This window comes from Megalobrama amblycephala, linkage group LG16 (genome assembly GCF_018812025.1).
Source record: "Megalobrama amblycephala isolate DHTTF-2021 linkage group LG16, ASM1881202v1, whole genome shotgun sequence".
Classification (NCBI taxonomy): Eukaryota; Metazoa; Chordata; class Actinopteri; order Cypriniformes; family Xenocyprididae; genus Megalobrama; species Megalobrama amblycephala.
The window spans coordinates 9,036,405-9,059,921 of NC_063059.1; the positions used below are offsets into that span (position 1 = coordinate 9,036,405).

At 35.4% G+C, this 23,517-nt stretch overlaps 2 protein-coding genes across 3 annotated transcripts in view; one reads left to right on the top strand and one right to left on the bottom strand.

Moving 5' to 3' along the window:
* Positions 1 to 14,252, top strand: part of sesn3 (sestrin 3) — an 18,511-nt gene extending 4,259 nt beyond the window's left edge. Inside the window, exons 2-10 of the mRNA XM_048160876.1 lie at positions 6,045 to 6,110; positions 8,519 to 8,713; positions 8,800 to 8,982; positions 9,303 to 9,551; positions 11,076 to 11,208; positions 12,245 to 12,363; positions 12,456 to 12,646; positions 13,052 to 13,196; positions 13,286 to 14,252. Of these exons, the coding sequence (XP_048016833.1) occupies positions 6,045 to 6,110; positions 8,519 to 8,713; positions 8,800 to 8,982; positions 9,303 to 9,551; positions 11,076 to 11,208; positions 12,245 to 12,363; positions 12,456 to 12,646; positions 13,052 to 13,196; positions 13,286 to 13,372 (1,368 nt within the window). The 3' untranslated portion in view covers positions 13,373 to 14,252. The remainder of the gene's footprint in view (positions 1 to 6,044; positions 6,111 to 8,518; positions 8,714 to 8,799; positions 8,983 to 9,302; positions 9,552 to 11,075; positions 11,209 to 12,244; positions 12,364 to 12,455; positions 12,647 to 13,051; positions 13,197 to 13,285) is intronic.
* A 3,910-nt stretch (positions 14,253 to 18,162) lies between these two features.
* bloc1s3 (biogenesis of lysosomal organelles complex-1, subunit 3) lies at positions 18,163 to 23,400 on the bottom strand. Of its 2 annotated transcripts, none has more exons than XM_048162163.1 (2): positions 23,247 to 23,400; positions 18,163 to 19,048 (listed from the first exon to the last, which is right to left on the bottom strand). In XM_048162163.1, exons 1-2 carry the CDS (start codon positions 23,354 to 23,356, stop codon positions 18,445 to 18,447), a joined length of 714 nt encoding a protein of 237 aa, XP_048018120.1. In that variant the 5' UTR covers positions 23,357 to 23,400; the 3' UTR covers positions 18,163 to 18,444. The 2 variants fall into 2 exon arrangements, with proteins under 2 accessions (XP_048018120.1, XP_048018121.1); XM_048162164.1 differs by having other exon boundaries at positions 18,163 to 19,058; positions 23,247 to 23,363.
* Positions 23,401 to 23,517: the final 117 nt, after the last annotated feature.

A 23,517-nucleotide genomic window follows, 5' to 3' on the forward strand; every position in this document is an offset into this window, starting at 1 on the left:
TATTTATTCTTCAGACATTCCTCTTTAAATGCAATAAGTATCAGCTTTCTGCAAAGTGAACCACATTTGGTTTTCGATCACTGAAAATGGGTAAATTTCAACTATTTGAACATGGAGCTGCTTTGAGATCCCCATCTCTACTGGACTGAACTATATAGGGCCTTGAAAATTAAGATTTCAAAAGGAAAGTTTATTAAGAATGAGAATCTAGAAGGATATTAAGATATCTTCAATACTTTTAGAGTTACAGGCATGCAAACTTTGGAAAAGGAGTATTTATGGCACTCAGGTATTCTATGCAGTTGAGTTGATAGAAAAACACGAGATATATTTCTAGTTTCAGCATTATTTGTTCTTCAGATATTCCTCTTTAAAAGAAAAAAAGTGTCAGCTGTATACAAAATGACCCATATTTGGCTTTTGACCACTGAAAATGTGTACAATTTACCAATTTACTCATGGAGCCGCATTAAGATCTCCATATCTCTGGGACTGAACCATCGAGGGCCTTTAAAATGAAGATACCAAAAGGAAAGTTTGGTAAGAACCAGAATCTTAAAGGATATTAAGATATCTTTAATACTTCTTGAGTTACAGGCATGCAAACTTGAGGCACAAGAAGTGTTTTTTCCCATTTTCGAACCGTCACTGTTGGCATATAATGAAACAAAGATTGCTAAAGTCAACAGATTTTACTAATAGACCTACCAATCTTTGTGTAAAAATAAAATAATGATGCTGCCAGTCATTTTTACACCCCTGTAAATTGGCTGTAAATTGTGAAAATTGTCATTTTAACCCTCCTCTACAAAATAGTGGATTACTCAGTAAATATAAATTTTTTGACATTTAATATTTTGGCTTTCATCACTATTTACGTTTGTCTTAGTTTGTACAGAAAAATATTAACAAAATCAAAAATTTGAGCCGAGGAAGTTTACGAAATTGGTTGATTTGACACGGAATGACCCAGAATTAACTTATATTTTAATTTTAAATTTTAGTTTTAGCTTTTGGCATTTTCATTATTTTTTTTTTTTTTTTTAAATTATTTTATTTATCAGTAATTTTAGTATTTCATAGAGTATTTACTTGTTTTATTAGTTTGTTGCCAAAAATTAGAACATTTCTATGTTTTTTATCTGATATTTATATTTTATTTCCATTTTATTTCAGTTAACAAAAATGGTACCTCTGGTTTATTCTAAAACACATTTTAAATGCTCTATTATTAAGACCTGTATTTTACTGTAAATTACACATCACCCTCAATTAAATTTTTCCTTGATCTTACCATGCTAAGAACCTGATAAGGTAATCCCTAGTAAACCGCTCATAATAACTCTCATTACATCCTGTTAAAAACTTCACTGGAGATCAAACCTAATCCTAATCCTCACTGAGACTGAATATTTGTTAATATATCTGGATGCCGGAGACTCATTAGTGGCCTAGTGCGCCAGAATGTTACATCACACGACTCTCTCACTCTCTTTCTCTCTCTCTTGACCCTTCCTCTTCCATATTTTATCCATGTAGTCATTTCATGTCTCTCTCTCTTCAAACTCAGTCAGGGTAAGCCTTTATTGTTTAAACTGAGCACAAAGCGGCCTTATGTAAGTACTGTATTGGTGTGTTTTTGTGTGTGCTTTTGTTCTACATCTACCTATGCTGTCATGGAGACAAAGATTTCTGCACTTTCCCCCAGAACATAGAAGACACGATCAGGCTGTGCTGACAGACCCACTTTTTTTCCTCCCTCTTCTCTCTTTTAAACAAACTTAGACTTCTTGCATCTTCGACTGAAGGCAGAGCACCAGGTCTTGGAAGGGAAGGAAGCATATAGGATTCCTGGACAGCCGTTTCGACTCAAAAGCTTGACTGGGCAAAAGCAGAGTGCTGGAACAATAGCATTCTTTAATACATAAAACCTGACATGTCTACAGGCGAGAGTTCTGACTGTTCAGACACCTCCACTGTAATCCAGAGTCCATTTGAGCATTTTTAACAGACTTAAGTAGATCAAGGAGTGGTTGTTTGACGCCTAAAAGCACAACCTTGACTTTTATGAAATGACTTGTACATACAGTACAACCATAAAAACCACACTTGTAAAAATGAACACTGGTAACCAAATTAAAATTGCTTGGGTGGTAACCTTAGATATGCAGTATAGTGGGTTTTATGTAACCTATAGTTTCAAAAATAGATAAATCCATGAAATCATAGTACTGTGCTTATTATAGTAGTTTACATGGTAAAAGTGGTAATACTATGATTGTAAAAGTAACATGGAAATTGTGCAGCCAAATGATAACTTCAGTGTTAATGGTAGAGATATAGTTCTAAAAATCATTCTAAATATAAAAGAGTAGTCCACACCACAAATATAACGATAATATTGTTGGAATCACTTTCAGAACGATGATGAACGATAAAAACATTGACAGCCAATCAGAATCCATCCTGCTTATAATAAATACATTTAGATATAATAATCAACACTCCAAAAAAAAAAAAAAAAAAAAAAAAAACATGTAAATTGTACACAAGGCAGGTTTTGCATTAACTTCTAAATCTAATTATAAAATTATTTTTTCAGTTATTTTTCTACTCCAATTTATTTTTGAAATGATCATTTACACAGTTACTGACATAACTTCTTTTCATGACAAATTTATTTAAACATACAGTACAGTCCAAAAGTTTGGAACCACTAAGATTTTTAATGTTTTTAAAAGAAGTTTCGTCTGCTCACCAAGGCTACATTTATTTAATTAAAAATACAGTAAAAAACAGTAATATTGTGAAATATTATTACAATTTAAAATAACTGTGTACTATTTAAATATATTTGACAAAGTAATTTATTCCTGTGATGCAAAGCTGAATTTTCAGCATCGTTACTCCAGTCTTCAGTGTCACATGATCCTTCAGAAATCATTCTAATATGCTGATTTGCTGCTCAATAAACATTTATGATTATTTTCAATGTTGAAAACAGTTGTGTACTTTTTTTTTTCAGGATTCCTTGATGAATAGAAAGTTCAAAAGAACAGCATTTATCTGAAATACAAAGCTTCTGTAGCATTATACACTACCGTTCAAAAGTTTGGGGTCAGTAAGAATTTTTATTTTTATTTTTTTGAAAAGAAATTAAAGAAATGAATACTTTTATTCAGCAAGGATGCATTAAATCAATCAAAAGTGGCAGTAAAGACATTTATAATGTTACAAAAGATTAGATTTCAGATAAACACTGTTCTTTTGAACTTTCTATTCATCAAATAATCCTGAAAAAAAATATTGTACACAAATATTTTGTACAATTGTACACATTAAATGTTTATTGAGCAGCAAATCAGCATATTAGAATGATTTGTGAAGGATCATGTGACACTGAAGACTGGAGTAATGATGCTGAAAATTCAGCTTTGCATCACAGGAATAAATTACTTTGTGAAATATATTCAAATAGAAAACAGTTATTTTAAATTGTAATAATATTTCACAATATTACTGTTTTTACTGTATTTTTAATTAAATAAATGTAGCCTTGGTGAGCAGACGAAACCTCTTTTAAAAACATTAAAAATCTTAGTGGTTCCAAACTTTTGGACTGTACTGTATATTAAAAAATTTAAGACAATACTAACAGGTAAAGTAAATATAACGAATATATAAACTAATGTAGTGCATATATTTAGTGAAATGCTCCAGTGTTCATTTCTCTAGTGAACTATCATGTTGTGGACACTAAATGACTTGCCTGAGGTAAATGTAATGCTATATGATATATTATTCTCAAGTCTTTCCACAATTAAAACACTGGTTGAGAGATTACATGTAAACATATCTATGTGTAGATTGTCTGTTCTTCTTCTTCTGCACTTTTTCCTCTTGTGGCTGTTAGCAAACAGCATTGCATTACCGCGCGCCCCTTTCTGGATTCATCGTCTGAGACGTCCGTACCGTGACGGTTCAGGGTGAATACATGTACCGTTACACCCCAACTAGTTAGTAAAATTTGTTAGTGTTGTTAGTACAGTTTCTTTAAAAAATGACAAAAAGACAATAGTAAAAGTAAATATAGTATTTGGCTTACTATGGTCAACTTTTGTAAAGTTTTTTTAATTAATAATCAAATTTTTACTTTTACCAATGAATAGTTCTACATTTTAATTGAATGCAGAATCTAATGCAAGATTTGAAATTTTTAAATGATTAAATGTATGATTCAAATGTATTCATATGCATAGATTAAAATTTCAGATGTTCTTTTTTCTCAGCCCTTTTACATTGCAGAACAATATAATTTACTTTTTGATTAACTTTCTTAATATTCTTATTAAAGAGATAATTTTGTAAAATCTGGACACTGTCCCAGACTGTTTGAGGAAGACGCTTTCTCTATCCGTGGACACTCATGCTGCTGTCATGACAACAGAATCGTTACCATAGTGCCACAGAATGACAGTCTCAAGCATTATCAGTGCTGATAGTATGCTGTGCTTTGATTGGCCAGGAGCGGTGATGCGATTTCATGGAGCAGGTCACAATGGTCACAGTGCTGTGTCAATGTTTCCGTGTGTGTCAAACAAGTCGGGATGGCCAATCAGTGCAGCCTCATTGCAAATACACACAAGCATTACATTAAGCACATAGAACAAATTAGTTTAACATATCCCGTGGCTCTCCTTCTGTCTTATCCATATCTGTTCTCTCTTGCTTTATATGTTTGACTATGATTATGTAACACAGATGAGAGAAAGGCTTCTTGTGATGAATAGTACTTTAGGAAAATACACTCACAAGAAGGCAAGGACTCATATCCTTTGCTTAATTAAAATGTACACTACTGAACCAAAACAATTATAGTTTTAGTTAACAATGACAACAATGGTGTGCGCACACTCTGAATGTTGGTTAAAGCTGGAGGCCTCTTTTTCAAAAGCCTTTTTTCTGTATTTTTTTGCCCTCTCTCTGTTTGCCGCTTGCCCTCTTTCTTTGCACAGTCTATTTACTCTCTTTATTTTATATGTAGAGTCTTGTTCTCTTTCAACAGAGCTGTGGAAGTAAGAAACCAACAAGCCCCAAAACAAAACTCTCCTTGTCTTTGTGTCGCTCAATCATTCCTCTCACAGTTTTTGCATCGTTGGAAAAACAACTTGACTGCAAATATCACATGTTTGAGCAGTTGTGTGTGTGTGTGTGTGTGTGTGTGCAGAATCTTGGTAGTTCTTGGTTAGTGTTTTATAAACAGCACAGGTTTACATCAAGGCCGCAGAGTGGAGGCAAAACACTTCTGACCGCAAATACAACACCGTTTTGTGTATTTGTGGTGGTTAAGGGTAAGGGGTGGGATATCCTGAACAAACACAAACCATGAAGAGAAGGAAGGAAGGATAGATAAAGTGCAAGGGAGGGTGAGAATGACAGGGAAAGAGATTTGGTGTGTCCAGGCTTTGGGCCACTGAACTGAAGTGACCCTTACACCCTTGGCATTATAGCCAGTTTAGAGAACACACACACACACGCATAGATAAAACAAACACAGCTTTCGTGGAACTCCTTACCTTTCACTGTAACAGGAACAAAAGACTGGGAGAGACTTTCAAAATAAACCCCAGCAGAGAGACTCAAAATCGACCTGAAAATCAATGTTGCGCCCTTTAAAATATACATTAAACACACTATGATGCTTTTATTACATTATCTATGTAGGGTTTTCCTTCTCTTTATGCTTGTTAGGCAATTTCTGAGGCAGTAGTGTCTCTAAACTAATGACTGCTTTCAAACATATTTTCACTTGCCTGCTACTGGTTAAATAAACTGATAGGCCCGCCCCCAAACGCACGCCATTGGCTGAGCGACTGTTGCTGTGCAGAATTAAGCTACAGATGGGTTATCTAGTTAGCTCTGCATATTAACCTGAAATTGGAGAAAGTATTTTAACATAAAAATACACACTTCAATAATAAAAAGTTTAATTCTATCAGGATATTTTCATCATATTCATGATAAATGTTCTTGTTGTTCCTCAGGCAAAAGGAAGGAAGATGTCAAGACACATATCAACAGGACCAAGCTCATTTATTCCAGAAAATGAGGTAAAACTAATAAAAAAATATTATTATGTTTCTTTGTTCAGAGATGGTACAGTGGTTACACCATGTTTCTTTGGTTACTCCATGCATATATACTACAATTCAAAAGTTTGGGATTTAGTAAGTTTTTTATGTTATGTGTTTTTGTTAACTGTTTATTTCTTTTTTTTTTTTTTAAAGGCAAAGAAATTAAAGAATACAATTATACAAATCTAGAACCCCACCCCAAATTTTTTTATGTTTACCAAGGCTGCATTTATTTTATTAAAAATACAATTTTAACAGTAATATTGTGAAATATTTTGACAATTTAAAATAACTGTTTTGATCTATTTTAAATCTATATATTGATGGCAAAGCTGAATTTTCAGCATCATTATTTCAGAAATCATTCTGAAACATTCTGATGAAACATTTATTATCGATGTTGAAAACAACTGCTTAATATTTTTGTGTATATATACATTATACATTTGTTTCAGGTTATTTTGATGACTAAAAACTTAAAAAGAACAGCATTTATTTAAAATAATATAAATCTTTTGTAACATTAAAGGGTTAGTTCACCCAAAAATGAAAATTATGTCATTAATGACTCACCCTCATGTCGTTTCAAACCCGTAAGACCTCATTCATCTTCAGAACACAGTTTAAGATATTTTAGATTTAGTCCGAGAGCTTTCTGTCCCTCCATTGAAAATGTATGTACAGTATACTGTCCATGTCCAGAAAGGTAATAAAAACATCATCAAAGTAGTCCATGTGACATCAGTGGATTAGTTAGAAGTTTTTGAAGCATCGAAAATACATTTTGGTCCAAAAATAACAAAAACTACAACTTTATTCAGCATTGTCTTCTCTTCTGGGTCTGTTGTTAATCCGGGTTCACGACTCCGCAGTGACGCTGATGACGTGTTATCCGGTGCGCCCGAGCTTCGTTTACAGTCTGAGGGAGACGCACGCTGTATTCAAGCTATTCTACATTGTTTGTATTTTGGTATTGCTATATTTTTTAAAATGGTGCGGATGTCCTAATCGTCAAAAAAAATGACGTAAAAGTGCATTACCAACGCCGACAGATGAAAGGATTCAATGGAATCAATTCAGTGGAATCAATTCAATGGAATCAATTCAGTGGAATCAATTCAATGGAATCAATTCATTGGAATCAATTCAATGGAATCAATTCATTGGAATCAATTCAATGGAATCAATTCAATGGAATCAATTCAATGGAAAGAATTCCGGAAGAGAATACAATGCTGAATAAAGTTGTAGTTTTTGTTATTTTTGGACCAAAATGTATTTTCGATGCTTCAAAAACTTCTCACTAACCATCTGATGTCATATGGACTACTTTGATGATGTTTTTATTACCTTTCTGGACATGGACAGTCTACCGTACATACATTTTCAATGGAGGGACAGAAAGCTCTCGGACTAAATCTAAATATCTTAAACTGTGTTCCGAAGATGAACGGAGGTCTTACGGGTTTGGAACTACATGAGGGTGTTTTTTCATTTTTCATTTTTGGGTGAACTAACCCTTCAACAATTAACAGTTATTAAGCTATTAAAAGTATTAATTTCGTTTGAATAGTTCTTGGGTTCAGTCAGGCCACTTTCACACAGCGGCAGAATACGTTTGTGAGTCCGGCTAGCGCATGTTTACATTGAAGCTGCTGTCGGTTAATGAAGATTTGATGGATGAACTCGCGGCTCATCTGGACTCTGTCCTGTCAAAAGTGATAAGACTTTTCAGTATTATGGACATCGCCTTCTTTTAAATGACTTTGGTCACTGTCGTTATGGGTACTAGTGAGAGAATACGGGCTTGACTCTGGTTGCACGTTCATACAGACAGTGTTCCAGACGCTCCTGTAAACTGCTGTTTGAACGAGACATTTCGAGACTCACACATGTAAGTAAATGTGGTTATCAATCCCAAAAACTGACAGTGTGAACGTGGCCTCAGACCCGTAGCATATGTCAAAATACCACTTTTTTTCTGTCTTCTCTCACACACTCACTCAATCGAGTTCATCCAGCTCGAGTCAGTTGGTGTTCATTTCATTTTTGTTTTGAGTTCAGCTGGTTCAGGAGATGATTTTCACTGAATCCAAGTTAAGCGTGCCGGGAGATCTAAGAAAGTGTATTTGGATTGTAAATTGAATTACAGCATCTGTCCTCACTTCGTTGAATTAAGATGAACCTGAGCCAGAGTTCAAATCTTTCTTGGCTCTGATTCATAGCATCACACATTGGTGCCTTCTCATGTTCCAAAATCGGACAGGCTTTTGTTCTATACTCCACATATTTAATTTGTATTCCCATCTGACCAGAGTACTATGTAAGAAAAATACAGTCAATATGTTGTACTGTTGTGAAATGTCCTATGTTTGCCCTCTCAGATCATCGGAGCCATGCCTCTGAGTGATTCCACAGTGATGTTCATAGACGAAGAGTTCAGCGGCCGCGTGGACAACCTGACGCAGGTGATGGGGCTCCACCCGCATTATCTGCAAGCCTTCCTGCGCTGCCACTATTATCTCTTGAGGATGGACGGCCCCCTACCACTCCACTACAGACATTATATCGCTATAATGGTACAAACGCACACAGAAACACTTTCAATGGAGACTTTATTAAACTGAAACAGTTTTGTGAGTGATTTTTCTTCCATATTTTCCAGGCTGCAGCACGGCATCAGTGTTCAACGCTGGTGTGTCAGCACGTGCAGGAGTTCGAGCAGATAGGCGTGTGCTCTGATTGGCTGAGAGGTCTGGAGTTCTGCCCGCAACGACTTCGCAACCTCAACGAGATTAACAAGATCCTCGCGCACAGACCCTGGCTCATTACCAAGCAACATATACAGGTAACACACTAGAGATCTTGTTTATTGCTCAGTATTCCAGTTAATTTAATAATAAACACTCCAATAAAAATTATATGAGTTGAATATAAACATTTAAATTGAGTTTTTTTATATTACCTTTTTTATTGCATAATTATGTTTCTACTTCAATTTGTTGTTGAAATATAAAGATTTAAAAAAAAAAAATCATGACAGATTTTTTCAAACACAAATTAAATAATGCAGTTAAGTAAAAATATAGCACATATAGCTTTTCTGAGATAAATGTAATGTTATGTGACGTATCAAATGTTAATGATCTTACACTCTTTGTTTCTCAGGCTCTGGTGAAGACAGGCGAGCACAGCTGGTCTCTGGCAGAGCTGGTTCATGCTGTTGTACTGTTGGCTCATTTCCATGCCTTGGCTAGTTTTGTGTTTGGTAGCGGAGTCAACCCTGACCCTGAGGTCACAGAGGTCAACGGGGTCACGGATGACCTTTGCCCTCCAGCCATGGCGGGTTTATGCACCTGCCACCTAACAAATGGCAACCAAGCCAACGGGAACCCCCTGCGTAACCCTAACACTGGGGTAGGAAAACATTACAGAGTATCCATGTTAGGGATGTGCTCGTAGCCGAATACTATGTTGGAAAGGAAATGACGCATTCTACAGAGCCCCAAAAGGGACATGCTGATGGAAAAAAATAGGAGATGGGGAAAAAAATATATATTTCAGTGTTTTTGAGTTTTCTCGCAGTTATATAGTTGGGTAATTATATTGTATATCATTTGCGGGTATCAGGGAGTTGCTATCAATATGCAGGATATTGAAATCGCACGCTTGCTTTTTACTTTCACGATCACGCGTACTCTGTGTATAGGTAGCGGAGGTAGTGACCACACATTTTACAAGATAAGATATTTGTCAATGACCCTCAGGATCTGTTGCGCACCAAGCATCATCCGATTTTGTCCTGTCAGTCATCTCCCCTTAGTCTTACTATGTGATAAGTGAAATCTGATGTACTGTAATGTAACCAACTACCGCAGTAAACCTAACTATGTTCCGTAGAATGTGTCTGAATTCGGATTTAGGCTTTGGGCACAATGCTAAATAATCTGTTTTTGTATTTGCATGTCATTAAAACATGCTCACATTTCAGATTAAAAAATAATTAAAACAAAAACAAATAATAGTTCTATACTATATATTGTACAAAAAATTATATATATTATATATAATAATTGATATATATATATATATATATATATATATGAAGAGTTTGGTTCCAAAACACAATAACTCAAAACACAATAACACAATAACTTAAATAAATAAATAAATAAATAATAAAAAAAATAATCACATAGCATCTTTTGGCTATAAAAACATTAAAAATTCAAATCTACATTTTGATTTTAAAAAGTTTATTATAAAAACGTATTATTTTTCCCCCAAAATGCAATAAATCCATGACACTTTTTTTTTAAATGCAATTAATCCATCAATATAAAAGTTATTTTTCAAATTGAAAATACACAACAAAGTAAGTTGATTCACAGATATGACAGCGTCTGAACTTTGCCAGTACTTATCTTTATATACAGGCATTTTACTAAAAATACATTCAGCCGTCGCTCCCAAAATTGATTCGACGGGTCATCTTGTTAATGTTATAAATTATTTGTCATTACCGATTAAAGAGCCTCTGGCGCCACCGCACGGTTAAAATAAACACATTTGCCGAGTACATTGGTATTAAAAACGGCTTTTTAAAAAAGCCTTCAATGTTTACAGTGGGTGGAATGGTGCGCTGTGATTGGTTGAGCGGATATATCACGTTCTGCAGAAAAAGGAGACTGGCGTTTGTCGCGTTTTGGGAAGAAAGGGAGAAAACATGACAGAATAACATGATACAGTACTGATTTTGCCGTTTATCGCGTTTTGGAACCAAACTCTTCATATATATATATATATATGTATAAAAAAAGTTTTATGACATTAATTTGTATATTAATTATATGTGTATTCTGTGCAGTGTGTGATTCAAGATTTGTTTGGACAGTGTTTTTAAGCGTCTCATTTTTTAAACTCCATTCTCGTGTGTTTTAGAGCGAGCTGGAAGCTCTGATGGAGAGAATGAAGCGACTGCTGGAGGAAAGAGAAGACGATGATGCGTCAGAGGAGGAGATGTTCACTCGCTTTGAGAAAGAAAAGAAAGAGAGCCTTCTGGTGGTGTCTGCAGGTATTACAACACAGATACTTTCTACCCATCTACTCTTCTTCAGTTTCATACTACAACATATTTTCTTTCATCATGATATTACATGCTAATATAAGCTGAAACTTTTAAATATCATTGCTGTCAGGTAGAAACCTTGTATCTCTACTATTGGTCACCCTTACGTCTGTCTGAGGGTTTTGCAAATATTTAAACAATGAAAAGTACTAAAAAAGAGCTTGTGACTAAACGTCTTAACTCCATTGGATCCTCAAACTGTCAGTCAAACCTTGTAACTCAACCCCGCCTCTGTCGTGAATGAAGTGCCGCACACAGTTTGGACCGTATCTGCTTGTTTGGGTAAATAAAGAACTGGTTGTTCGAATAAGTACAGCATTTTCTTTACTCAAGAAACACTATATATATATATAAAGGCTAATGTTTTATGTATTTTTAGGAGTGGAGAAGAGTTTCTTAGTCTAGCATTTGTAGTCATAGCCAATACTGTCTTAAATAGCATGTGTGTAGCACTTCCTCTTTAATGACATGAGATTTTGGTAAAATGAGCGCCCACATAGCTACAGTAAACTTTATAAGCTGAAAGTTAATGAAAACGTAATGCTGCCTCAGATACGATTGTTCTAATGACGGACAAAACACGTGTGTTAGCTGATCTAGATTTTGGTGAAATGTTAAAAATATAATGACAGATTCAAGTGTCATAACTCTGACAACGCAGCGTTTTTTGAGATACAAGGTTTCCGCCCAACACCGATTATATGTTTGAACTAAAACACTATTTGACTGTCTTTTTTTCTTCTCTCTATTCTCTCCATTTTTTCCCCTTCACTTTTGGTTGTGGTCATGTGGTAAAGTGGGAATTAATATTAAATACTGTCATGACTGTCATCATCTACTCAGCTATGATTTTATTTGCCATTTGTCATCAGTGACGTCAAACCAAGCTTGAATTTGAACTATTGCTTGAAAACAAAAAAATGATCAAGCAGTCTTTTGTTTTTGCGTATTTGTATTAAAATGTTGTGATTTGCATATTCAGGGTTTGTTGAGGAAGTGGTGCCCCCTTCTCCAGTGGCTCGGTTTGTAGACGACCCGTCGTTTGGATACCAGGACTTTGCACGACATGGCGAAGACAACCCACCCACATTTAAAGCACAAGTATGACACTCACATATACACATAAACAGCATTTTTTCAAAACCCTATTGAGAATGAATGATTGATCATATTCTATCTTGTTCACTCTATAGGACTACTCATGGGAGGATCATGGTTTCTCTCTGGTGAACAGGCTCTACTCTGACATTGGTCACCTATTGGACGAAAAGTTCAGAACGGCATGTGATCTGACCTATTACAACATGGCCAGTCACGAGGGGGTGGACACCAGCATGCTGCGTAGGGCTCTATTCAACTACGTCCACTGTATGTACGGAATCAGGTACGTCCATGAGTGCTTAATTAGCATTATCATATTTCCATTTTTTCAGTTTTCTGTTTGAGTAATTGAAATACTCCAACTTAAGTTAGTTGCCAAGGCAAAAGTTCAAATTTGTCTAGGTTTTCATCTAATATTTATATTTTATTTCAGCTTTATTGCAATGAACGGAAAATATTTTTAACAATAACAACAATGGTGTGCTCTATTGTAGACTGCACATTTTGGCAACTGTAGTAGGTAATCCGGGTCTCCCCTGCTTACAGATAGTAGTATGCGACTGCAAATCATAGTGTACACTATGTATGCCCATAGCGCCCCCTAGTGTACTAGCACAGTACAACCAGGAGTACTGAATCTGCCTAGTATTGAAACATGAACGTGTGTGTTCATACTGTGCGTCTGCAGATACGACGATTACGACTACGGTGAGGTGAATCAGCTGTTGGAGCGCAGTCTGAAGGTTTACATCAAAACAGTGACATGTTATCCAGAGCGAACCACTCGCCGCATGTACGACAGCTACTGGCACCAGTTCAGACACTCCGAGAAGGTAAGTTATTTTATCGTGTGAAATATTTATTATATTATTATTTTCTAAATATGCAGATATTCTTAATTACTTTTTTGTCCTTTATGCAGGTTCATGTGAATTTGCTTCTAATGGAGGCTCGAATGCAGGCAGAGCTGCTCTATGCTTTGAGAGCCATCACTCATTATATGACCTGACCAATCAGACTTCGCCATTTATATGACCTGACCAATCAGACTTACTCACCCACAATATGACCTTTATTGCTCATATGATGTTATTATTATGGCTAAATTTAACCTAACATATAGTTTTGAATTCTTACAATTGTGTCCAAAATTGTGTATACTTTTTCTTGAACTGTTCAAATCGATAACTAAATGAAGGACATTGAGTATAGAGCATTCTGGGTATAATCACAAACTTTAAATTGGGCTCTAAGGGCATGTTTAAATCATTCGTCATCAAGAATTGTGGGTGGGCAGAAATGACTTTTGCTGGATTAATATATAATCCTTAATGGTCAGACAAATCCCCTTGGACTTGACCTGGTCAATAAGGCGATCATTTATGACATGACTTGACAAATCACATTTTAACGTGCAATACTTTCTCATTGAAATCTCAATTATACTGTAAGCTGAAATACTGGAGGACTGAGTTCATAATTTTTGAAACAGGAAGTTGTCATTTTTTCTTTTTTGCACATTTGAGAAAAACTGTATTTTGGAACAGAATACGGTTTTCCTTTTGTAAGATCATAAATGACTAACAGAATGTGAGATTTTTTTTTTCTTCTTTTTTTTTAAAATCCCTTTTTTCATTTTCATGTATTGTTTATTTCATATTGAATGTATTGTTTATATTTTTTTGTAGTTTGTTTCTAAACTTTTTCAGATAAATTTAGTTTGGTTTAGTTGTTTACCTGGAAACTAAGGCTTTTGTAGCATTATTACTGTACTATCAGTCCTTTACTATTTCCTTTCAATCTCAGTGTTATAATTCTACGGAAGAGGATTAGGGCCAAGCAATAATAAAAAAATAAAACCATCTCGAGATTTAAGTTGTTAAATTTCGAGAAAAAAGTCGAGATAAAATGTTGAGAATAAACTTGTTAAATTACGAGAAAAAAGTCGTTAAATTATGAGAAAAATGTCGTTAAATTTCGAGAAAATAAATCGAGATAAAATTTTGAGAATTAACTCATTAAATTATGAGAAAAAAGTCATTAAATTACGAGAACAATTTCGTTAAATTATGCGAAAAAAGTTGTTAAATTTCAAGAAAAAAATCGAAATAAAATGTTGAAAATAAACTCGTTAAATTACGAGAAAAAAACTTGTTAAATTTCGAGAAAAAGGTCGAGATAAAATGTTGAGAATAAAGTCATTAAATTACGAGAAAAAAGTTGTTAAATTACGAGAACAAATTCGTTAAATTATGAGAAAAATGTTGTTAAATTTCGAGAAAAAAAGTCGAGATAAAATGTTGAGAATAAACTTGTTAAATTATGAGAATAAAGTCATTCAATTACAAGAACAAATTCATTAAATTACGAGAAAAAAGTCGTTAAATTACGAGAACAAATTCGTTAAATTATGAGAAAAATTTCATTAAATTTCAAGAAAAAAGTCGAGATAAAATGTTGAGAATAAACTCATTAAATTACAAGAAAAAAGTCGTTAAATTACAAGAAAAAAGTCGTTAAATTACGAGAACAAATTCGTTAAATTATGAGAAAAATGTTAAATTTCGAGAAAAAAAGTCGAGATAAAATGTTGAGAATAAACTCATTAAATTATGAGAATAAAGTCATTAAATTACGAGAACAAATTCGTTAAATTACGAGAAAAAAGTTGTTAAATTACGTGGAAAACGTTGTTAAATTACGAGAACAAATTCGTTAAATTATGAGAAAAATGTCATTAAATTTCAAGTAAAAAGTCGAGATAAAATGTTGAGAATAAACTCGTTAAATTACGAGAAAAAAGTCGTTAAATTACGAGAACAAATTCGTTAAATTATGAGAAAAATGTCATTAAATTTCAAGAAAAAAGTCGAGATAAAATGTTGAGAATAAACTCATTAAATTACAAGAAAAAAGTCGTTAAATTACGAGAAAAAAGTCGTTAAATTACGAGAAAAAAGTCGTTAAATTACGAGAACAAATTCGTTAAATTATGAGAAAAATGTTGTTAAATTTCGAGAAAAAAAGTCGAGATAAAATGTTGAGAATAAACTCGTTAAATTATGAGAATAAAGTCATTAAATTACGAGAACAAATTCGTTAAATTACGAATTTGTTCTCATAATTTAACTTTTTTCTCGTAATTTAATGACTTTATTCTCAACATTTTTGAGTTTTTTCTCGAAATTTAACAACTTTAATCTCGAGATGGTTTTATTTTTTATTATTGCTTGGCCCTAATCCTCTTCCGTATAATTCAGATAACAACATTTTTTTTTTATCATTATACGTTACTGCCAGCTGCAATAGCTCTACTAATCACATCTTGTAACTTTATTTCTGTATGTGTGAGCTTCGACATGTAGCGTGTCTTATTTCTGAATGTGTCTGCGTAGGACAAAGTGTTTGCACATCCGTTGCGCGTCTCTTTGCACTGGTGTGCCTCTGTGAAAGAAAACCGTGCACATGAGCGCGAGAGAGTTCATACGTGTGAGTGTTATGTGCAGGATTGCCTGTAGGGAGCGTCTGAAAACTAACTACTTTTGATACTATTACTGTCCATCAAAGCATTTCTCAAAGGTTTATTTATATCGCTTTAAGAATCATTGCTTCATATTTGCACAACTCTAATCAAGGTGCAGCATCAGTATCCTTTAAAAAAAAAAATAGATTAAGATTGTGTCTGAAAATAAATGTATAGTGAAAAGATAAGCTTTATAGAATAAGACAAAGTGTTGCCAATCTTATAGACAGTGCCTTATTCATGTTTAGAAACACAGGTTTAGTGATTTAGTCATAGGTACACCAGAGATTGTTACAAATGTATCACTGGAGTAGGTGAAACTGTCATCAGAGTGCCTTTCAAACTTAGCTGTAGGTGTTTCAAAGTGTATGCAGCAGATATGATGGAAAAAGTCCTTTGAAAAATGGGCATATGTATCTGTTGCATTTCCTTTATGTGATTATTCCGATCAAGGTGGTGCTATGAAGCTTTCATGCTCTCCACTCATAATAAATTTATACATTTCCAAAATGGCAGCACTGGAACTTCTCTCCAGTGGCTAATCCACATACCTGTATGTTTCAATAAAGTTTCTAAACAAAATCAGTCAATGAGTGATTTTTTTTTTGTGCATGTATGTGTGTGACAATTTTATAGCTAAAGGGCTAAAAAAGTATCTTCTGTTGCAAAATATGCAGCAGGTAGAAACAAATTAAATTCATATTTGGCAATTTGACAAGTAGTAACAACAGTGACCTTCAGTGTGACATGGTTTAGTTATATATATATATATATATACACACACACACAGATCAGGCATAACATTATGACCACCTTCCTAATATTGTGTTGGTCCCCCTTTTACTGCCAAAACAGCCCTGACCCGTCGAGGCATGGACTCCACTAGACCCCTGAAGGTGTGCTGTGGTATCTGCACCAAGATGTTAGCAGCAGATCCATTTAAGTCCTCTAAGTTGTGAGGTGGGGCCTCCATGGATCTGACTTGTTTGTTCAGCACATCCCACAGATGCTCGATTGGATTGAGATCTGGGGAATTTGGAGGCCAAGTCGACACCTCAAACTCGTTGTGCTCCTCAAACCATTCCTGAACCATTTTTGCTTTGTGTCAGCCGTATTATCCTGCTGAAAGAAGCCACAGTCACCAGGGAATAGCGTTTCCATGAAAGGGTGTACATGGTCTGCAACAATGTTTAGGTAGGTGGTACGTGTCAAAGTAACTTCCACATGGACCAGACCAGGCCACCTTCTTCTCTTGCTCCGTGGTCCAGTTCTGATGCTCATGTGCCCACTGTTGGCGCTTTCAGTGATGGACAGGGGTCAGCATGGGCACCCTGATGGTCTGTGGCTATGTAGCCCCATACGCATCAAACTGAGATGCACAGTGTATTCTGACACCTTTCTATCAGAACCAGCATTAACTTCTCGAGCAGTCTGAGCTACAGTAGCTCGTCTGTTGGATCGGACCACACAGGCCAGCCTTCGCTCCCCACGTGCATCAATGAGCCTTGGCCGCCCATGACCCTGTCGCCGGTTCACCACTGTTCCTTCCTTGGACCACTTTTGATAGATACTGACCACTGCAGACCGGGAACATCCCACAAGAGCTGCAGTTTTTGAGATGCTCTGACCCAGTCGTCTAGCCATCACAATTTGGCCCTTGTCAAGCTCACTCAAATCCTTATGCTTGCCCATTTTTCCTGCTTCTAACACAAAGTTTGAGGACAAAATGTTCACTTGCTGCCTAATATATCCCACCCACTAACAGAGATAATCAGTGTTATTCACTTCACCTGTCAGTGCTCATAATGTTATGCCTGATCGGTGTATACTGTTTGTGTATATATATATATATATATATATATATATATATATATATATATATATATATATATATATATATATATATATATATATACACTGCTAAAAAGCCAATAGGGGATTAAAAATTGTGAACCTAAAATAAAAATTTAAAGAAATGGTGACTATTTGCAACCCCTAAATAGATACTTTACTTTATGCAGATATACATCTCTGTATGTAAAAAATGCTATATTTAATATATTATATTGCTACACAGTTTATGACCAACATTATACATTATTAATGTTACTGAAATTTTATTATTTTTCTTTTTTACTTCAATAACTAAGATAAATTAAAACAAATGCTGACTAGTTACATTCCCTAAATCATAGACTTTCCTATATACATTGATACTTTCAACCTGTATGTTAAAAAAAGAAGAGAATTTAGTTTACACAACAGACAAGTTAACCTTTTTTTATATACTTACATAATTTATTTTCTTTATTTCCTCAGTGCATTCAGCAAATCAGCCCAAACTAATTTCCATGTTATTAATTTGGATGATCACTGATAATCATGACCATGTTGTGGTCAATAGGCTAATAACACGTTCCATTCTTCATGTAGCATACAAGACATTTTTGTTTTTGCTTATATTGGACCTTCAACAGGCCAACAACATGCCCATATTAACCAATACGCAACAGTTGTCATTTAAATGCAACTGTCTCAACTTACTCTCAAACATTTGATTAAGATTGTCCAGACACCGGGTTAGGCATGGTGATGTCCGGCAGCAGATGACAGCTCGTAATGATGTCGATCTTCTCAGACACTGACTTCAGGTCCTCTAGAATGAGTCTAATGCTGTGGGACGCGTTGATGATGCTTGTCTGAGAGTTGTTCAGATGAGCGGTGGCCTGTCTTATGTCCCTCGCAGCGTTCTGATACACCTGTTTCAGGCTTTGATTGACATCAGTGCACAATCGTGCATTGCTCTCCTGCAGTTTCTGCTGGAGTAACGTGTTAAAACGACCTGACTCAGGTCTGGACACAGGCGACAAACTGTCCTCCTGTCCGCACACCGTCGCAGGTGTGTTTCTGATCACGATGAGCGGAGGAAGATCTTTGCGGAGCATCTGTTGTTGGCTTTCAGAGGCCAGTCTGCGCGCTCTCTCCTCCTCATCCTCGCTGTCGGTCTCGGGTGCCTCTCCTGCCACCTTCATCCCTGATGATGATGATGATAACGCATGGACAGGAGGGGCAGAGGTGATGTACACTTCATCATCCGAATCAGTTTCTGATGCTTCTCCCTGTACCACGATTTGAAATTTGTTGCTTGCCATTATTGCACACCTGGAAGATACTTTTTAAATCAGTTGATTACTCAATAAGCTTTACGAAAAAGTATTTTACCATGGTATAATATGGTGTCTGTATACATTATATACATACCATTGACATTGAATGATTACCATTTCATATACTTTATAGGCCTACATTTACATTGTATTCTACGTCAAGATACTTTTACATTTTATATTAATTTACATACTACTTCTACTTCAGGTACTTAAAGAAATATCATAGCACTTCCATGACAAATGCCCATAAATGCTATTAAAGGTATTAATTAATACAATACGCATTTACGTTGCCGAGTTCTGCATAACGTTACATGCCAAGAATTGCACCTCCAAGTACTGTTTAAAAATGATATAATATTCTTTGTGGGGTTCATTAATGGTGATAAATAATTTGGCAGAACAGAACAGAAACTTAAAATAATAAAAGTGCCGTATAAGACAGAAAATTCTCTAATATGTATAATATCAAATCTATTTAGAAGTAATTCAGCAATTCATTCTTTTATACATTTTTGTGTATTTTAAACATCGATGTTGTAGGGTACCTGCAGAGATTTATATTAACCTCTTTTCTCAGCATAAATGACTGTACCCTCCCGTGAGGTGCATGCAGAACTTGGGACGTTTTAAGACGTTTAACGTGAAAAGCTTAACGTGGTTTAATTTACTAAGACAGTGTTATTAACAAACTAAACTTAAACTAATAAAGCATGCTATGTACAGAAAAGCAGATGAGCCCAGAATATGAATGCAACACGTTTAATTAAGCATTTTCCTCCCATAAAGAAAACGCTTAAAGGATTAGTCCACTTTCAAATAAACTTTTCCTGATAATTTACTTACCTCCATGTCATTCAAGATGTTCATGTCTTTCTTTCTTCAGTTGAAAATAAATTTAGGTTTTTGATGAAAACATTCCAGGATTATTCTCCTTATAGTGGACTTCCCTATTCTACTTACGGAACGAACGCAGCGCCAGTTCCATTTTTTCCCCGTAAGTAGAATAGGGAAGGTGTAGGATATACAGCGTAAGCTTTTTGAAGAATACAAAAGTGCAGTTTTGGCGGAAGCACTTGGAAGGCGATCATCTGTTTGTATAAAGCATATACATTTGTATTTTTTTTTTTTAAATGATCGATCGTTTCACTAGATAAGACCCTTATTCCTCGTCTAGTATCGTTTAAAGGTCCCGTTCTTCGTGATCCCATGTTTCAAACTTTAGTTAGTGTGTAATGTTGTTATTAGAGTATAAATAAAATCTGTAAAATTTTAAAGCTCAAAGTTCAATGCCAAGCGAGATATTTTATTTAACAGAAGTCGCCTACATCAAACGGCCAGTTTGGACTACATCCCTCTACTTCCTTCTTTAATGACGTCACTAAAACAGTTTTTTGACTAACCTCCGCCCACAGGAATACACAAGAGTTGCGTTTGTAGAGTGTGTTTGTCGCCATGTCGTCGAAACGCTGTTATTTTCATCCCGCAGTCCAATCACCGGGTCTGATTCCGGCTCAAATTGATAGGGTAAAATTAAAGATATGTTTACAATAACACTGAGCGCGTGCATCTCCACATTATGGTAAGAGGCGTGACTTTTCCGGGCAAGATGCGCTAAACTGCTGTCGAATCACAACACAGGAACCGCTGGCACAATCAGAACTCGTTATGTATTTCTGAAGGAGGGACTTCATAGAACAAGGAAGTCATCAGCCCGTTTTTATGACAGTGGAAACAGCGGTATACAGATAAGTAAATTATGTGAAAAATACTGTGTTTTTTTACACGCGAAACATGAACACATGTTATATTGCACACTATAAACACAATCAAAGCTTCAAAAAACCACGAAAACCGGGACCATTAAAGCCCTTTGAAGCTGCACTGAAACTGTAATTTTGACCTTCAACCGTTTGGAGGCCATTGAAGTCCACTATAGGGAGAATAATCCTGGAATGTTTTCATCAAAAACCTTAATTTTTTTTCGACTGAAGAAATAAAGACATGAACATCTTGAATGACATGGGGGTGAGTAAATTATCAGGAACATTTTATTTAAAAGTGAACTAATCCTTTAAGGTTTGACTGGTAGGCATGATCCAGTTATCCCCTGCAAAGAGATGGCATACTACACGTGGACTATGTAAAGAAGTGTCTTTCTCCATAGAAATTTCTTTTTGACTGAAGAAAGAAAGACATGAACATCTTGGATGACATGCGGGTGAGTAAATTATCAGGAAAAGTTTATTTGAAAGTGAACCAATCCTTTAACGTGGCTTGATGTAAAAGACAGTGGCATTTAAAGGTGCCCAAGAATGCTTTTTCACAAGATGTAATATAAGTCTAAGGTGTCTCCTGAATGTGTCTGTTAAGTTTCAGCTCAAAATACCCCATAGATTTTTTTTAATTAATTTTTTTAATTTTCTTTTTAACGATTTTCTTTGGGAGGAAAACACAACCAATCATATTCTGGGCTCATCTGCTGGTGTACATAGTATGGTTTATTAGCAGGTCAGGCGTCAAGGGGGGGCTTAGCCCACCCTGCGATGATCTCAAGCTCACCCTTTCCCAAGCCTGGCAGAAGATAACGTAAAAACGTAATTAAATAAGTACAGTGTGACATAAAATGTGATTTGTAACTTTAATTAAAAACAAAAAACACAACGTTATTCATTTTAAATTGAATCGAGTTTTAATCATACCATAACCACTAAAAAAATATCAGGCAAAAATGTGACATGACTGTAGGACTGAAGGGGCTCGCACACCGGACGCGAAGCTCAGCGCCGCGACACGTCTTTAAAATTCGAACGCATTGTTTTCTATGAGTGTTTTCTATCGTCGACATTCGGCGCCTGTCCGCGGCGCCCAGCTACGACTTGGAAAACAATAGAAAACAATGCGGCGCGGCGCTGAGCTTCGCGTCCGGTGTGCGAGCCCTTTGATGGTACAGGTTGGTGGAGATTTGTCTCCTAGTAGCTACGACTCTACTGAGAAGGTTCAAAGAGAGTATACTTACGCTTATAAGCGCCGCAAACTCCAGCTTCTAGCAGGTTGGTGTTATTTTATTTATTATAGAATGCGTTTATAACGTTTGTTCATCTTATTTTAATCCTGACTTTTAAAAAAATGTTTGTGTAAAGTTTGAATCAGTTCTGATGGCATCGGCCCAGTGCAAAATCATAATACATCTTTCTTCTTTGCGAATAGTGACATAATTAGTAATACTAATCACTTTGTTTTATAGGCAAAATTAAATTATATCGATACCAAACGCCCACTGACACTCACGCTAGATGTGCCCCCCTGGGCAGAAGGGGTAGCCCGCCCTGCTAAAATGTCCTGGCACCAGGACTGTTTATTAGTATGTTCACTGAGTTTGGTCTGTTAATAACACTGTCTTCTTAGCACATTAAGCCATGTTAAGCGTTTTCCCGGCATAAAACTCGCGCATTCTGCATTGTTTGTCTACAGGAAACCCATACGCTTTTTGAAGGCGAAAGCCGGAAGCTAGATATTTTAGTTAATTGTTAAATATGGATTTTTTTTTATTTTTTTTTTTTAAATACAGAAACGCATCGCTTCGCTTCAAAAGGCCTTTATTAACCCTCCGGAGGATGGATGCTCTTTCTTCAGCTCATTCATTGTTTCCCGTTAACTGCCATTATAAAGCTCAGATGCATCAGGATATTTATTAATATTTCTCTGATTGTGTTCATCAGAAAAAGAAAGTCATATACACCTATGGCTTACTTCGGTAAAGTTGGTTTTTATATTCGCACATTCGGATATCCGTATTCAATAGCCTTGTCAATCACACTAACGTTACAGTGGACATTCACAAGTAAATATGACATTAAAACAATACTTGCCTATTTTGATCGACTGTGAAAAATGTTGTAAGTTGACAATCGTTGGTTGTCAATATCATGTCGCTGCTTAAAATTCGCAAACATCAATTTATTGCACATTTATTGGAAAGTCTGAATTTATCAGAAGTCCGAATGTGCGAATATAAAACCAACTTTACAGAAGTGGATGGCTTGAGGGTGAGTAAAGCTTGGGGATAATTATCATTTTAAAGTGAACCAATCCTTTAAATTGTTTAACGCGTAGGTTTTGATATTAATTTTGCACAGTAGTTGTATTAAGAAAGCCATTCAAATCAAATGTGCGTGTTTTTTTCTAACCTGCTGGTGTTTGTATCCACAATCCAAATGTCATAGGATCTGTCACGAGAAAGCAAACATGAAGCAGGAAGCAGCAGAAACAGCATCAAGACTTTAAAATAAAAGTCCATCAGAATCAGAAGTGTATATGAATTCAAAATAAAGGCCCCAAAGAAATATAAACATCCGAAAATAAAATAAAATAAAATAAAATAAAATAAAATAAAATAAAGTGTCCTCCGTCCTCCAAAAATCAGGGGGAAAAATCCTATTCTAAAAAATGCCAAAAGAA

Coding starts and splice junctions, on each gene's coding strand:
- bloc1s3 (XM_048162163.1), bottom strand. CDS start 23,356: ATGGACTTTTATTTTAAAGTCTTGATGCTGTTTCTGCTGCTTCCTGCT. Junction 19,049..23,246: donor GTGGATACAAACACCAGCAG/GTTAGAAAAAAA, acceptor AGTATCTTCCAG/GTGTGCAATAATGGCAAGCA.